The sequence below is a fragment of the Pongo abelii genome, chromosome 8, assembly GCF_028885655.2.
Source record: "Pongo abelii isolate AG06213 chromosome 8, NHGRI_mPonAbe1-v2.0_pri, whole genome shotgun sequence".
Lineage (NCBI taxonomy): Eukaryota > Metazoa > Chordata > Mammalia > Primates > Hominidae > Pongo > Pongo abelii.
This window is the reverse complement of record NC_071993.2, coordinates 55346475-55361195: the sequence shown is the minus strand read 5'-3', so window position 1 is coordinate 55361195 and position 14721 is coordinate 55346475. Positions and strand designations below refer to the sequence as shown.

Below are 14721 nucleotides of genomic sequence, written 5' to 3'. Positions count from 1 at the left end.
CATTTGTTCATTCCCTCGGTTGCCAGCAATTTCACAACCAATACAGGGCACACACGCCATGCTATAGAAATAGGACTGATGAGGCAGCTTGGGGAAATGGAGTCATATTTCCCTCTATTCAGATTTTGGCCCCATCTTCAATTAGCTCCTAATCTCATTGAACCTAAGTTTCTTAGTCTGCAAAATGGGAAAAGTAATTTCTTGCAGCTTGATCTAAGGATAAGAGATAATACTTTATCTAGATTAAATAATGCTATCCAGGAGACTCTTTTGTGATGATAAAACTGTTTTATATCTACCTTGTCCAATAGAGTAGCCACTAGCCTCAGGTAGCTAGTGAGCACTTAGAACGTGGCTACAGTGAGTGAGGAATTAAGTTTTTAATTGCATTTAATTTTAATTAGTTAAATTTTGAATTTAAATGGCTATATGTGGCCTAGGGGCTTTCATCTTGGACAGTGCAGAGCCGCAGGGCCCAGGACAAAGCAGTTGTGATTGTTGCCATCACACTGCTCTAGCAGAGGGAACAAGTTGAACAAGACACAGCTGCAGTTCTGCACCTGGCTAGGCGAAAAGGGAGACTCACATAAACAAACTACAAATCTGTCCACTAGGGTAACCCCAAGGGGCTTTGGAAACACAGAGAAAGTGACTTAATCTGGTTTGGTGGGACTGGGGACAGCTTGGCTAGTGGGGGAGGGGTGGCATTTCCCTTGAGTGAAGAGCACGTGCCAAGCACGGACAGAGGACAAGCTGTCACCTGCTGGGGCCTGCAAGTGCTTCAGTGCTGGAGTTGGGGCTCATCAGGAAAGTAAGGGGTAGTGGGGGTTCAACTAGGAAGTGAGGCGGGATCCCGGACCCCACATGCTGGTCTACAGGGAACTGATTTTATTCTGGAGGCCTGGAACACCAGTCCCACATTTCAAAGCAGGAATCTATAATTTTATTTCATTTCTGACTCTCATCATAAAATGACAGCTTCACAGGCCACTGCTTGGAAACCACAGCTTGGCTGTGGGTGTCTTCCCCTTCCTTGCTTAGTCCCTCCCTCTGCACAATGTGGGCCTCTCAGGGGTTCCGTGAGGGCCGTCCTATGGCCTTCGAACTGGCAAAGGTTTTCTCACCAGGCAGGGAAGGGTCCAGGGCTCCGTCCATGCAGATCTGCCTCTCATTCACCGACGAAGGCTTGAGGGTGTACACAACAAACAGCCCAATCCTTTATACACAGGGAGAGAAGGACAGGCTTGCAGGCGGGCTCAACTGAGTCCGCTGAGTACATGCCAGTGTTTTCACACAGACCCACCCACGTGCAGCTGCAAGTGAGAGTTTAAGGGAAATCATCATGGCATGCTGTGTATTTCCAGAGACTTCTACAATCAGTCAGGATTCACCAGAGATGCTCACTCTGGCTCTACCTGATCAATCAGATAGTGACAGGAAAGAGAAGGGGAAACGCACTGGTGGCTGGGACTGCTCTTCAGGAGTCTGCAGGAGCCAGACATGTGGGTCATCAGCAGGCAAGGATGGCAGTGCATATGGAAATTCCTGAATATTTGGCCACAGTGGGGGAGCCTGAGCAGTGGGAACAGTAAACACACAGCCCTGCTGGGGAAACCGGCCTGTCCCATCCTGACTTCAGCAAACCATCCTTTCCCTAACTCTCATCCCTGAACAAAAATTCCTAGAAGGTTCCAAGTGATTCAGGGTTGAGCACAATGGGGAGAGAGCTGGGGCCTGCTCTTCCCCCTGGGCTTCTTGGTGTGGTACCTGAGCAAGTCCTGGGTGCTGAAGTGGCCCCTCAGCTGACAGGCCAGGATGCCAATGATGGTGGGGATCTTGGAGGGGATGAGGCTCGGCTCATTGAATAGGAAGATGAGCTTGGGTATAAGCTGTGCCTGGTGGGCAGCTTCAGCATTCCTGGGTCCTTCCCTGGTGAGTACAGGAGAGAGACAGTAAAAGCTTTTACTGGAATGAACCAAATTTGCTGTGTTTGTGCTAAAAAGGTTTTTCAAGCCAGGCTTGTTCCATGGCCCCTTAACTCCAATGCTCTTTTGGCAATTTGTCAAGATGCCGTCAGACACCCATTGAATACGTGTCTGCTAAGTGCCGGAGTCGCTCGGGTGTGCACTGCCTGTCCCCTCCGACCCCCGGAAACCACCTTCAAAGACAAACCCCAATTATTGACTTTTAAATTCTGAGCCCCAGAGAAAACTAGTGCTGGCCTCAGAAACTCAAACAAAGACAGCAGACACTCATGTGACTGGGGAGTACTTCCCACCAGCCAGGAGTGCAGGGCCCTTCACTAGCTTGTCTGGGTGTGTGATCTTCCTGCCTGCCCTAAACCACAAAGTGGAGAGACACGCCACTGAAAGTCAAAGGAGAAAAAGACAGAATCCACCTATCCATACCCCCTCCCTCAGATACTCACAGATCCAATTTCCAGTAAATTCTACTACCCCAAAGAAAACAGCTCCCAGGGTAAATGTCTGTTTCTTAGAAAACAACTGGTACAGGTACAGGAAGAAAGTGGAAGGTGGAAGAGAAAAAATGGTGGAGAAAAATGTGGAGGAGGGTGACTTTGGGCAGATTCCTCACCTTGAACTGTCTTTTTTTTTTTTTTTTGTATTAACACATTAAATTCTGCTGAGCTCCACCTCCCTGATACACAAAAGAGGCAGGACCAGCCCAATTCTGTGTATGATTTATAATCACGGTCTCGGCAGGGAAGACAGATGCTCCTCTACCCAGAAATCCCGGCTGCCTTTGGTTTTTTGTCCTCTACATCACTGAACAGCATGTTTTTCTGTATTCTCTTTTTATCAGACTGTGGCTTATTCTTCTCTGAATTTTACCTCTAAGTACAGGGTGTGAAATGTAGTAAGTTTATAATAGATGTTCATTAAGTGGCTGAGTGAAAAGCCATTTACAAATACATTCAAAATGCTGAAGGCACCAATGAGCTCTAGACTAGCCTGAGCCAGGAGGAGGCAGGTGGGGTGATATGTGGGCTTCCTTACCTTCCTTCTCTCCTATTCTGAACACAGCCCCTGGCTCCCTTTGGGAACTACCACTTTCTAACTCCAGAGGGGAAGCCACTTTCCCAGCCCGGTCATGGGACACAAGTTGGCTCAATGAGACTCAGTCCAATAGCTAGGACTATTAAATTTTTAAAAAGCTGTCTCTGCCTATGGTGCTAAGCTGAGGCTGTGCTCTGAGGAGCTGCCCAGGAGCCACCTTGCTGCCACAGAAGAAAGCCTGGGCAACCTAAAGACTGCGTGGAAGAGGCAGAGGCAAGAGTGGTGACAGAGCTCAGAGAAAATGACGTGAGCCTCACCCACCTACAGGATGAGATCAGCTCTTTTCAATTGTAAGAGCCAACAAATTCCCTCTTTACTGGTCTTTTCTTCCTCTATTCTTTTTTCCCTCCTCCCTTCCTTCTTTCCTTCTCTTTTACTTCCCTTAAGCTGGTTTGAGTTGTATTTCTACCACTTGAAGGGTAAAAGAGCCCTGACTAATTCCGAAAGTGACTTGGAGAAGTCAGTTAGAGGGAGAGTGGACCTTTGCTGGCCACAATTGCTGAGCCCCCAGTATGTGCTAGTCCCTGGGGCCAGAGAGGCCTCTAAGCCCCCAGCACCTGCCCTCCTAAGGCCCGAGACCATGAGAGGAGACTGTCCCACAAGCATGAGCCACTGGGAAGGATGTGCTCCCATTTGGGGACCCAGTGTTCCGGGAGCAGGGAAGAGCCACTGGCCACCCTGCCCTATCTCTGTTCTGGACATTCAGCCTTCAGTTCTAACCCCCAGGCTGCCAAGACCCAGCCTACCTTGGTGATTGAAGGATTTCCAAAAGATGGGAAAAGAGGCTGAGCTCCAGATTGTCTGCAGTATTCATCCAGAGCTGGAAGACAAAACAAAACACATGCTAAAATGAAGGTGTGGGAGAAGAAGGATTTGCAGGAAGCATGAGAAGATCAGTGCTGGACATGTGATCCTCTGACTTGGAATCACCAACATGATGTACCAGCTCTGGAATCAAATCAGCTGTCCTGACACTACAAGCAGAGAGGCGCCTCCCCTATAGGAAGGCCTTCTCTCGCCATCTCTGCTACTACTTGGCACTTCACTGTGGGCCTGGTTCCAACCAAGGACACCTGCACTAACCATCTCCCCCATCTGCTCAGCCTTGGGCCCACAGCCCAAGTGTCCATATTACAAACTCATCTCATCCTCCCTGGATCCTGCAAGACAAATGATGATGTTCCCACTTTACAGATGAGAAAATAGAGGCTGAGACAGACCAGCTGAGTGACAGTCTCCACTCACCACCAGCAAGTGGCAGGACGGGAAATAGAAGCCAGGTACAGATTTTCAGGTTTTACACTGTATTGACTACATACCAATTTGTGCATGCAACACATTCTTCAGCCCAAACCAGTGTCATCTCATGCATGACAAAATTGTAAGCGAAACAAAGATATGAAATTCACTGAGATTCTGAAAGTGAAGTTGATCACTCAGGTTGTTTTCATTCATAGTAAACAAATGTAGCTGCTAGTGATCCTTCTGGGGCAGAATTGATGGATGCTGTCATGTCTTATTTCTACTTCCCTTTAGAGAACTCTAATATTTTTCTTCTCTAAATACTGACAATTCCTAAGGCCCAGAATATACAAGGTTCAGGTGTGGGATTATAAGCATGCACTCATATAGCAGCAAAAAGAGCTTGCACTTAATAACTGATACATTTCCTGGTGGCAAGAAGTACCATAAAAAGACCCAAAATATTATTATCCGCATTTATGTATTTATTTTCTTACTTTTGAGAGGCCCAAGCTGGAGTGCAGTGGCCCAAATATGACTCACTGCAGCCTTGACTTCCTGGGCTCAAGCAATTCTCCCACCTCAGCTTTGCAAGTAGTTAGGACTACAGGTTTGCATCACCATGCCTAGCTAATTGTTAAAATTTTTTTTGTAGAGATGGAGTATTGTTTTACTGCCCAGGCTAGTCTCTAACTCTTGGGCTCAAGTGTTCCTCCCGCCTCCACCTCCCAAAGTGCTAGGATTACAGGTGTGAGCCACCGTACCCAGCCTATTGTCTGCATCTAGTAACTAGAAAGAATGGGACTCAGGGAGACTAAGCAACTTTTCTGGCACCAGACTTTTTTTTAATTGGCAGAGACTGTTTTCAAAGTCAATCCACCTGACTACGAAGCCCATTCCCTTGCCCCCACACTGGGTCCTCATGGGCATCACCTACAGATAGTGACCCATAGGGTCAATACTCAACCTTGCTTGAAGCTAAGCAGTTACCCATGACTTTGCTTACTCTTGCTGAAGAGGAAATGCAAAAGAACCCCAGTGAACACAAGTTTATTGGGAGGCCTGTGAAGGTAGAGACTGTCCTTCTTTAATCCCTGGAGCCTAGCATCATACATGCCACTATTTTTCGTAAAGATGCATTACATTTTTTAAAAGAATGAGTGGATACAAAGTAAACAAAGTAAAATGAGTGGATTGTTCTTCAGCCAGGAAAAGAGTGACAGATTTCCTGCTTTTTTAAGCACAGCCACTGCCCAAAGGCACACACAGAGGTGGGCCAGCTGCCATTTGGGACAGCTGGTACTGATGAAGGCAGCTCTAGTGAAAACATGGGTATCCAGCATGGCACCCCAACATACATGTCTGTAGGGCTCCAAGAGCCCTGCACACTTAGGATATTGATTCATGAAGGCAGTCATTCAACAAATGATATGCCAGGCCTGGGGCTAAGGGCTGAGAGAACTAAGAAAGTCAGATGTGAACCCACCAGTACAATAAGGCGCACCTTTTACGCTTCCCACAAAAGTTCCAGCCTCTCCCATTTCCTTTCCAGAACACAGCAACAATAATAAGTTGCCACACCCATTTGAGGCTGCCTAGCTCATCAGGAAATTACATAATACCAAATGTCAGAATTTTGGGAAACATGAATAACTGAATCTTTTGATTGTTATTCTGTGTCACATAAGCCTGTACTAAGGACTATATTAAGATGTCTGGATTAGATTTGTTTGGGTATGGAGTGGATAATGTGTCAGGTGTTGCTCTCTCCCCACCCCTGAGATGACTGTACTCTTAGAAATGAACTAGTCAGTTCCTTCTTTAAGAAACCAGAGGCTGGGTATGGTGGCTTATGCCTATAATCCCAGAACTTTGGGAGGCCAAGGTGGGTGGATCAGCTGAGGTCAGGAGTTCAAGACCAGCCTGACCAATATGGTGAAATCCCTTCTCTACTAAATACAAAAAAATTAGCCATATGTGGTGGCACATGCCTCTAATCCCAGCTACTTGGGAGGTTGAGGCAGGAGAATTACTTGAACCTGGGAGTCGGAGGTTGCAGTGAGCTGGGATTGCACCACTGCCCTCCAGCCTGGGCAACAGAGTGAGACTCTATCTCAAAAAAAAAAAAAAAAAAGAAAAAAAGAAAGAAAGGAACCAAAACCTAAGACTTACAAGCCCACAACTTCCTGTTCCTCCCTGATTCTCAAGTTTCTGTCCAACCCTGCCTCACAACTTCCTATCCAACTCTGTCTTACAACTTCCTGTCCAACCTTGCCTCAACAGCTTCCTGTCCCTCCTTCCCTCACAACCTCCTGTCCCTCCTTCCCTCAAAAATTTTTGTCCCTCCCTGCTTCAACAATCTCCTGTACCCACCCTCCCTCACAGCTTCCTGTCCATTCCCTTCTCAACGACTTCCTGTCTCTCCCTTCCTCACAACTTCCTCTTCCTGTCTGCTTCACACCAGTAATCACGGATCCCACCCTTTCTCCTGTGATCCACTCTCTTGTCTCCAAACCCTCCGGGGATGTGTCTCATTAGCAATTTCTTCTCCCACTAGTATTTTAACTGTCTGGTTTTTACTGTCTCTTCTCCTTCAACCTACAAACAGACTTAAGTCTCTCCCATCTTAAAACACGAAACCGGCTAGGCGCGGTGGCTCACGCTTGTAATCCCAGTGCTTTGGGAGGTCAAGGTGGGCGGATCATGAGATCAAGAGATCAAGACCATCCTGACCAACATGGTGAAACCCCATCTCTACTACAAATACAAAAATTAGCTGGGCGTGGTGGCGCATGCCTGTAGTCCCAGCTACTCGAGAGGCTGAGGCAGGAGAATCACTTGAACCCATGAGACAGAGGTTGCAGTGAGCCGAGATTGTGCCACTGCACTCCAGTCTGGCAACAGAGTGAGACTCCGTCTCAAAAAAAAAAAAAAAAAAAAAGAAACCCAAAACTAAAAGTTCTGAAACTTCCTTTCTGCTATTTTCCATAGTCCACTGACTGCCTCCACTTTCAGTCTCCCCACACTTCCCCTTAATTCTTTTTTGTTTGTTTGTTTGTTTGAGACGAAGTCTCGCTCCTGTCACCCAGGCTGGAATGCAATGGCATGATCTCGGCTCACTGCAACCTCCGCCTCATGGGTTCAGGTGATTCTCCTGCCTCAGCCTCCCGACTAGCTGAGATTACAGGCACCTGCAACCACGCCCACCTAATTTTTGTATTTTTAGTAGAGACAGGGTTTCACCATGTTGGCCAGGCTGGTCCCGAACTCCTGACCTCAGGCGATCCGCCCACCTCAGCCTCCCAGTGCTGGGATTACAGCCATGAGCCACCAAACCCAGCCGTTTCTCCTTACTTCTGAGTGGCTTCTGACCCCACAACTTACTTGTCACTAAGCCTGTCAGTGACCTCCAATGGGCACGTACAGTGCACACATCCCTCACCTCACTTTACTTGGTGTAGGCAGAACATGACATTTGGGAAACATTTTTCCCTTTTTGAAATTCTCTCCTCTCAATCTTTTAAATTTTATTTTGTTTCATTTCATTTTGTTTCACTTTGCTTTGTTTTTAGCATCTGGTTCTTACTGGTGGTTTATTTTCTTAAATCCAGCTTTAAAAGCACCAGATCTCCTGAATGGGGTAGTTTTATTCAAGGCGGGGTGGGGTAGGGTGGTGTCCATGGCCATTCCAGTAGCAGGCAATGGAGCATGATGGATTCCCGCACTGGTAATTCCTGAGCCATGCTGGTGGCCAGGACACCTTGAAGTCAGACTGGCTGAGCATGGCCACAGCACTTCAGAAGGGGCAGCAGCGGTTGCAGTCAAGACACATTATCTTATTTAGTGGTGTTTTATGGCCATTTATATACATCTCCTTTCCCCTTGTGCACAGGGAGCCCATTCTCCAGGCTACGCTGGCTTCCTCCACAATCCTCTTTTCCAGCTTCAGATCTAGGACCAGGACATTCATCTTGGCCTGGTTCAACTGGCTAATCTCATATTTAGGGCTCTTATGCCTATATTTACAAATAAGATTAGCCTGTACTTTTTCATTTTCTGTACTGTCCTTTTGTGTTCTGCCATCAAGATTAGCTCATTAAATGATCTAGAAAGAAACTATTTCCCGACTGGTGGAATTTCCCTATGAGTGCCCGGCCTAGTGTTCCCTTCTGGTTGTTGTTTGTTTCAACAGATTTTAAACCAGTGACTCACTTTACTTGATGATTCTAGGATCATTGGGGTTTTTTATTCATTTTAGAGTGTGCTGTGAAAACTTACGTTTTCAATGAAATTGTTCAAATGAACTAAGTTTTCTAATTTATTGGCACAAAGTTACTAATCCAATTGTCTTGTTTCCTTTCTAATTGCTCATTCTTCTGTGGAATTCTCCCCTTTTCCTTCCTAATATTATTTATTTGTGGCTTCTGTCTTCTTTTCTTGGCCAATCTTAACAGATGTTTGTCTGTTTTAGGAGAAACAGTAATTGGCCTTGTTGATCCGCTGTATGTTTTTTCTTTCCTATTTTATTAATTTATGTTCTCATTTATATGTTTCCTTCCTTCTTTCTCTGAGTTTTTATTTTGTTTGGTCATTCTAACTTCTTGATCTTAAGTTAGAAGTTAGGCGTTGAATCGAATCTTGATCTATATTATACAAAGAGTATTCTCTTTTTATAATATACATATTGATGACTGTCAGTCTCCCTCTGGTCCTGCCTTCAGTAGCAGCCCTGTGGTGTTTTGATACATAGTATTTCCCTTGTCATTTGGCTCTAAGTCACTTCTGGTTCAAGTTAGGACTTTTTCACCTGCTGTCGTCATTATCCCACTACCCTTGCCTCAGTTTAGGTTTCAAAATCTTCTACCCAGATTTCTTCAATCGTCTCATGACCCAACTCCCTGCTTCAGAGCTCTTGTCACCGAAGTCACATACCTAAAATAAAATTCTCACATGTCATTCTACAGTTAACATCCCTAGATATCAAAAGTTTGGTAAAACTTATCAACAATCTAAAAAATTGTTCATAATGCCTTTATTCTAATTATTAATTTTGATAATTTATTCTAAGAAAATGTTTTTAAAAGTGGGAGAAATATCGGCGCAAAAGTCCCATCTATAACACAATTTATAACAAAATATAGAAAGAATCTAAAAATTTGACAATAGAGAAATGATGAAGAAACCAGGAACTCTCAGCATAACAGAATGTTATTCTGATCTCAGAACAGTGCTTATAAGTGTTTGTAATGAAAATGTTTAGATGTTTTTGGTATGTGAGCAAAGACTAGACTCAAAATAACCTACAGTATAATCATGACTATGATTTTAAAAATGTATTATACATAGAAAATACTATAAGAGAATGCATCCAGGTTTGACAAGAATTAACTAGGTCTTGGTAATAGGAGAGTTTCCCCCTCACATTTTTCTCTAATTAAAAAATATTCTATAATAAATATATATCAATTTTTTAATAAACAAAGAAAGAGTTTTGAAACTTCTCCTGAGGACCTGCACATGCCCAGGCTAAAGTGTAGTCTGGGCAGTCTAACCCCTTGGGCCTGCCTTCTCTCTCTCCTGCTCTTGCAACCAACACAAACCTTTAGGCCCCCAACAAGCTACTTGCTCTCAAGTCCCCATGGCTGCTCTCACTCTGATGTGCAGTATTTGCAAATAGCATATACACTCCACCCGGAAGGTTCTTTTCCCCCTGAATTCTGACTGCCTGCTCACTCCCACTCCCCAGATGCCCTGTGCCTGTCTCACTGTAGCACCTAGCACTTGCAGTGTTACCTTGGCTATGTCCCAGTCCCATCTGGCTGTGGGGAAGGGCTGGGTTCTAGTTTTCACTGTGTCTCCAGGACATGGCCAGTACCTGACCCAGCAGGTGCTCAGTAAATGGTGCTTCATGAATGGGTTGATCCACCCAAAGCAGTTGTGTGCGATGCTCCTCAGTTAGCCTCAGGCATGTCCTTCTGCATCCCTCAACTCACCCCTTTCAAGAATCATTTGGAAACAGCAAAGCACCACCCAAAAGAACTGAGATCATTTTTCTTTACCCTCATATGTATATGCTAATTTATAGTTTAAAAATCCTTTCCCAGATACTATCTGGCTTAACCCTCATGACAGCCTGCAAGGAGATGAAGGTCTCCACTTCACCCAAGAAAAAGAGTGGGGCTCAGAGGGGTCAAGAGAGTTGTCCGAAGCCACTCAGTCCATAGGTGGCAGATGTCATTACAAACCAGGGCCTCTGGGCAGGCTTGTTTGGTTTTCCCTCTCCCTACCATCATGACTATGAGGGAAGCTGACATGCTGGGTTTAGGGGAAAGCCCAGACTTAGCATATTTACCATCACACACACTCCTAAAGGGCTAAGGGCCAATCTCTGATTTACCTCGAAATTGCAGAGGATGTGCTGGAAGACACCAGTGTTGGTGATAGCAGATGACCTGAAGCCCAGCTCCACAGTGCCAGCCACTGAGAGGATCAGCTGAAAAATTCGATGGTTCAGGAGAGAGGCCTTCTTCCTCAGGAGGAACGCCATTATCTGAAAAGGTTAACACAAAGCAGTTTCCTCATGAATACATCATTAGAGCTTTCCCCTTCACCCACTTGTCCCAGTCCAGTCTGCAAACCTTCTGCTCTCTGCCGCTACCATCCTTCATTCCCATGTTCTCAGAAGAAAAATACACATCAACTTCTGTGGCCACTTTTCTGTGCTGTGACATGACTTTTCACTGGGACCCTTACTTTTCCCTGCATCTTTTCCATGTTTCCAGAATGCCACTGTCTCCTGGTTTCCTCCCACACTCCTCAAGCCTCATTCTCATTTTCTGTTACTGGGTCCTTTACATGCATAACCATCCCATAAATGCTGCATTTACGGGAAGCTATCACCTGCCCATGAGCCTGGCTGCACCCAGCCAGATGTGCCTGTCAGTTGCACCAGCCCCTGGGAAGCCAGCAACATGCAGCATCCATCCCAGCATGGAGGCACTTGGGTCCCAGCATACATTTGGTGACCCAGCTTGTCTCAGACTAAGAAGATGGGTCCCACCAAGCCTCACATCTCTGTTGACTCCAGCCCCACACGAGTCAGTCAGCCCAGCCATCCATTGGCATATGAGCCTTAAGCCACCTAATCTGGAGCCTCAGCTCCTTCCATCCATGGCTGCATTCCCCATCAATGGCTCCAACACAGCCCGCCCTCTCTCCCTGTCCTCCCAGACATGTTCTTGCAACATGCCCTTGGGAAGCCTTGTTTGTGATCAGAAAAGACTCAATATCTTTCCAGACTATTCATATATATATATATATATATATATATATATATATATATATATATGCATACATGAAATCCCACAGCAAGACAAAATTAGGATGGCTAAAAGTTTCATGTGAAAACATTCAGGCTGACTGGCTTCACTTTACATCAAATAGTGTCAAAAATGTCAAACTGACACTCGGTTCTGGCAATCCAACTCTGTCTTTCTAATAAGCTATATTTTCTTATCCTAAAGACCATGGTTTCATTGCTTCTCCTCTCTCCTCTAACCTCTCTTCCTCTCCCCCACCTGACCTCATATTTTGCTGAGAAGATAGAACCCATAAGATATGAATACTCTGTCTTCCCACCACCAAATTAACAAATACATGTGTTGCATTCCTTCCTGTCACAAGCTGAGTCTCCCATCTACCTGGTCTCTGGATCCCACTGGTCACCGGCACCATCTCAAGGACACTGCTCTTTGAGATAACTGTTCTCTCCAAGCTTCCACTGCCCCAACCCTGGATCTCTTCCTCCTATGTACAAATATATTCTAGTATTTCTCATTGTAAAAATATCCCTCCCTCCATCCCTAATCCCTGTAGCTTTTACGCAGCTCCTCCTGCTCATAGGCAAACTTCTAGAAAGCATTATCAACACACCCTGGCTCCATGTCCTCACCTCACATTCTCTTTTCAACCCACATCAGCCAGCCACTGCCTCCACCTGGCCACCTCCCTCAGAAAGGCCACCAGGGACTTTCAGGTGGCCAAATCCAAAGAGGACGCCTCCATCCTTTGTTTGTGCTATTCTTTATCAGCATTTAACATGGTTTGACCATACCCGCCTTCTCAAAACACGTTTTTTCAGATTCCTTGACATAACTGTCTTGATTTTTCTTCCCTCTTGCTTCTCAATCTCCTTTACTGCGTTTTAATTATATTCCCAGCTCCATGTGGTTAGCTCCTCTTTGTTTCCCCCTCAACCTTCTTCTCTCTTTACAGCTTCTTTTTGGCGATTTCATCAATTTCCTTAGATTAAATATTATCATGGCAGCGATGACCATCATATTTACACCTCCAGCACAGCCTGCCCCTGAGCTCCAGAGCCTTCTCTCCCACATGATACTTCACCTTCAATGTCTCACAAACATTTCCCACTGAGTGTGTCCCAGCATCTCCCTTCCTTCCTGTCGGCAGCCTGCTGGGCCACCCTGGCTCCTTTCCAGCGCCACCTGCCCAGGCTGCTCACAGATCCTGAGACTCCCCAGGTCAGGAACACAGGCTTCTATTAGGTCAGATTCTATCTCAGCCCCTGCTTGAACCTCATCCCCATGCCTCATCTTCTCCACTGACGTCAAGGGGTGTTCTAACACCTCAGTCAGTCCGTTTCCCTGTCCCAGCCTTCCTGCAATTGCCCATCACCTGTGTGGCAGAACCTACATTCCCCACAGTGGCAAGGTTATGGCTCCCTACCCTCCATTCGGTATGCCATGCACAGCTCCACAACCATCCTCTCCTCCTAGCTGTGTGGAGGAACCCAGACCAGATCCTGGAAGTGTTTTAATATTAGTCTGGAACAGTATCCTCCTCTTTCCCCATATTAAGAACACCCATCCTATCAAACTCAGCTGGCTATTGCTTAGTCTGAGAAGAGGCTGATAAATCAGCTAGACAGACATAACAGATAGGAAGGTTTATGCTCTCCCACCCAACCAGTAAACCAGCAGATGAGCCTAGAGTAAAACCTAAAATCCGATGAAATCCACTCCTGAGCAAGCCACTTAATTGAAGACCCCTGTTTTCATTCACGGATTCATTCCCCAATCCTAACTGAGCACCTACTATCTATGGCATGTTTTTAGGGTACAGCAATAAACAAGCAGGACACACGCCTTTATGAAGCTTGTGTCTGGCGGTGAAACAGACATAAACGTGGCAATACGAAAGCAGACATCACACAAATGCACATGCAGGTTACAAAGAAACACAAAGCAAGAAAACGTGCCTAGAAAAGGATGAGGGAGGATGGAGGTTGCATTTTATAAAGAGTGGACAAGAAAGTTTAAAAAAACAAAAACAAAAACAAAATAATACTATTTCTTCACTCAAACCTGCCATTTACCACCTCTCTTGCCACCCAGCTTCTCCTTCTGATTTTCCCCAAAGACATAAATATTTGAAATGTTTCCTTTTTAAAGATAGAATAACAGTTTTAAAATTTCCTTATTCTGCCTTCATGTGTAAGTGTACAATAAACCTCTGAATCTGATGAGTTCTTTACTCAAAGGAGGTATCTGAGAGACTCTCCCTCATGCTAACAGTATTTTTCTGTCCACCTTCTTGGATGGTAAGTCCCATGAAAACAGGGACTAAACCCACCTTGTTCACCTCACATCCCTAGTGCCTAGCACAGTGCCTCGTCTTAGGAAGCATTTGATCAATTAAGTTGAGTGAAGAGATTCCATCCTTGGTCCACTCCTTGTTTCTACCACCTCTTCCTGGAAAGCTCAGCCAGCTCAGTCTCCAGGAAACCTCTTGATGAGCTTCCTTTTTTAACAAAACCCTTTTTGACCCCTCTACCTACATGTGACAGCAGGTGCTATGTACCTCTGTGGTAGATAGTTCCTTCTCTCAAGGCAATGTTCTCATTTCTGAACCCTCACTGAGAGCTCACCATGCCCACCCCCCATTCCCAGGACTGGGCAATGAGACCACAGCAAGCCTGAGGTAGTCTGAGCTTTCTAAGAAGCTCAGAGTTTCTGGGAAGATAGCCAGGTAGCCAGTGAGTCACAAAGCATGTAGTAGTTCTTGATGTGAATCTTGGACACTGATTGCATTTTTATTTATATTAAAATTATTTTGATTCTTGTTTTATTTTATCCTTCTAGATACACTCATGAGGGCAGGAACTGATTTGTGCCTTTTTAGAAATGGTCAAAATAATTATTAAAATCCCTAGCCACAGCAGATATCCTTGTGCTGTATTACAATAGATTCTACTACTATTATCTTTAACAGCATATTCAGAGAAAACCTTTGTGTACCAATATCCCCAATTCTTGAGTTTTAGCATAAACTCAGACATACCCATTTACTCATTCCCAAAACATGTACTGAGTGTCTTCATGGT

At 45.3% G+C, this 14721-nt stretch overlaps 1 protein-coding gene across 1 annotated transcript in view; it reads right to left on the bottom strand.

The window, feature by feature from the left end:
- Positions 1 to 14721, bottom strand: part of WDFY4 (WDFY family member 4) — a 303041-nt gene that overhangs the window by 175455 nt on the left and 112865 nt on the right. Inside the window, exons 24-27 of the mRNA XM_024254223.3 lie at positions 10717 to 10869; positions 3824 to 3897; positions 1768 to 1929; positions 1125 to 1216 (exon numbers count right to left, since the gene is read on the bottom strand). Coding sequence (XP_024109991.3) covers positions 1125 to 1216; positions 1768 to 1929; positions 3824 to 3897; positions 10717 to 10869 — 481 coding nt within the window. The remainder of the gene's footprint in view (positions 1 to 1124; positions 1217 to 1767; positions 1930 to 3823; positions 3898 to 10716; positions 10870 to 14721) is intronic.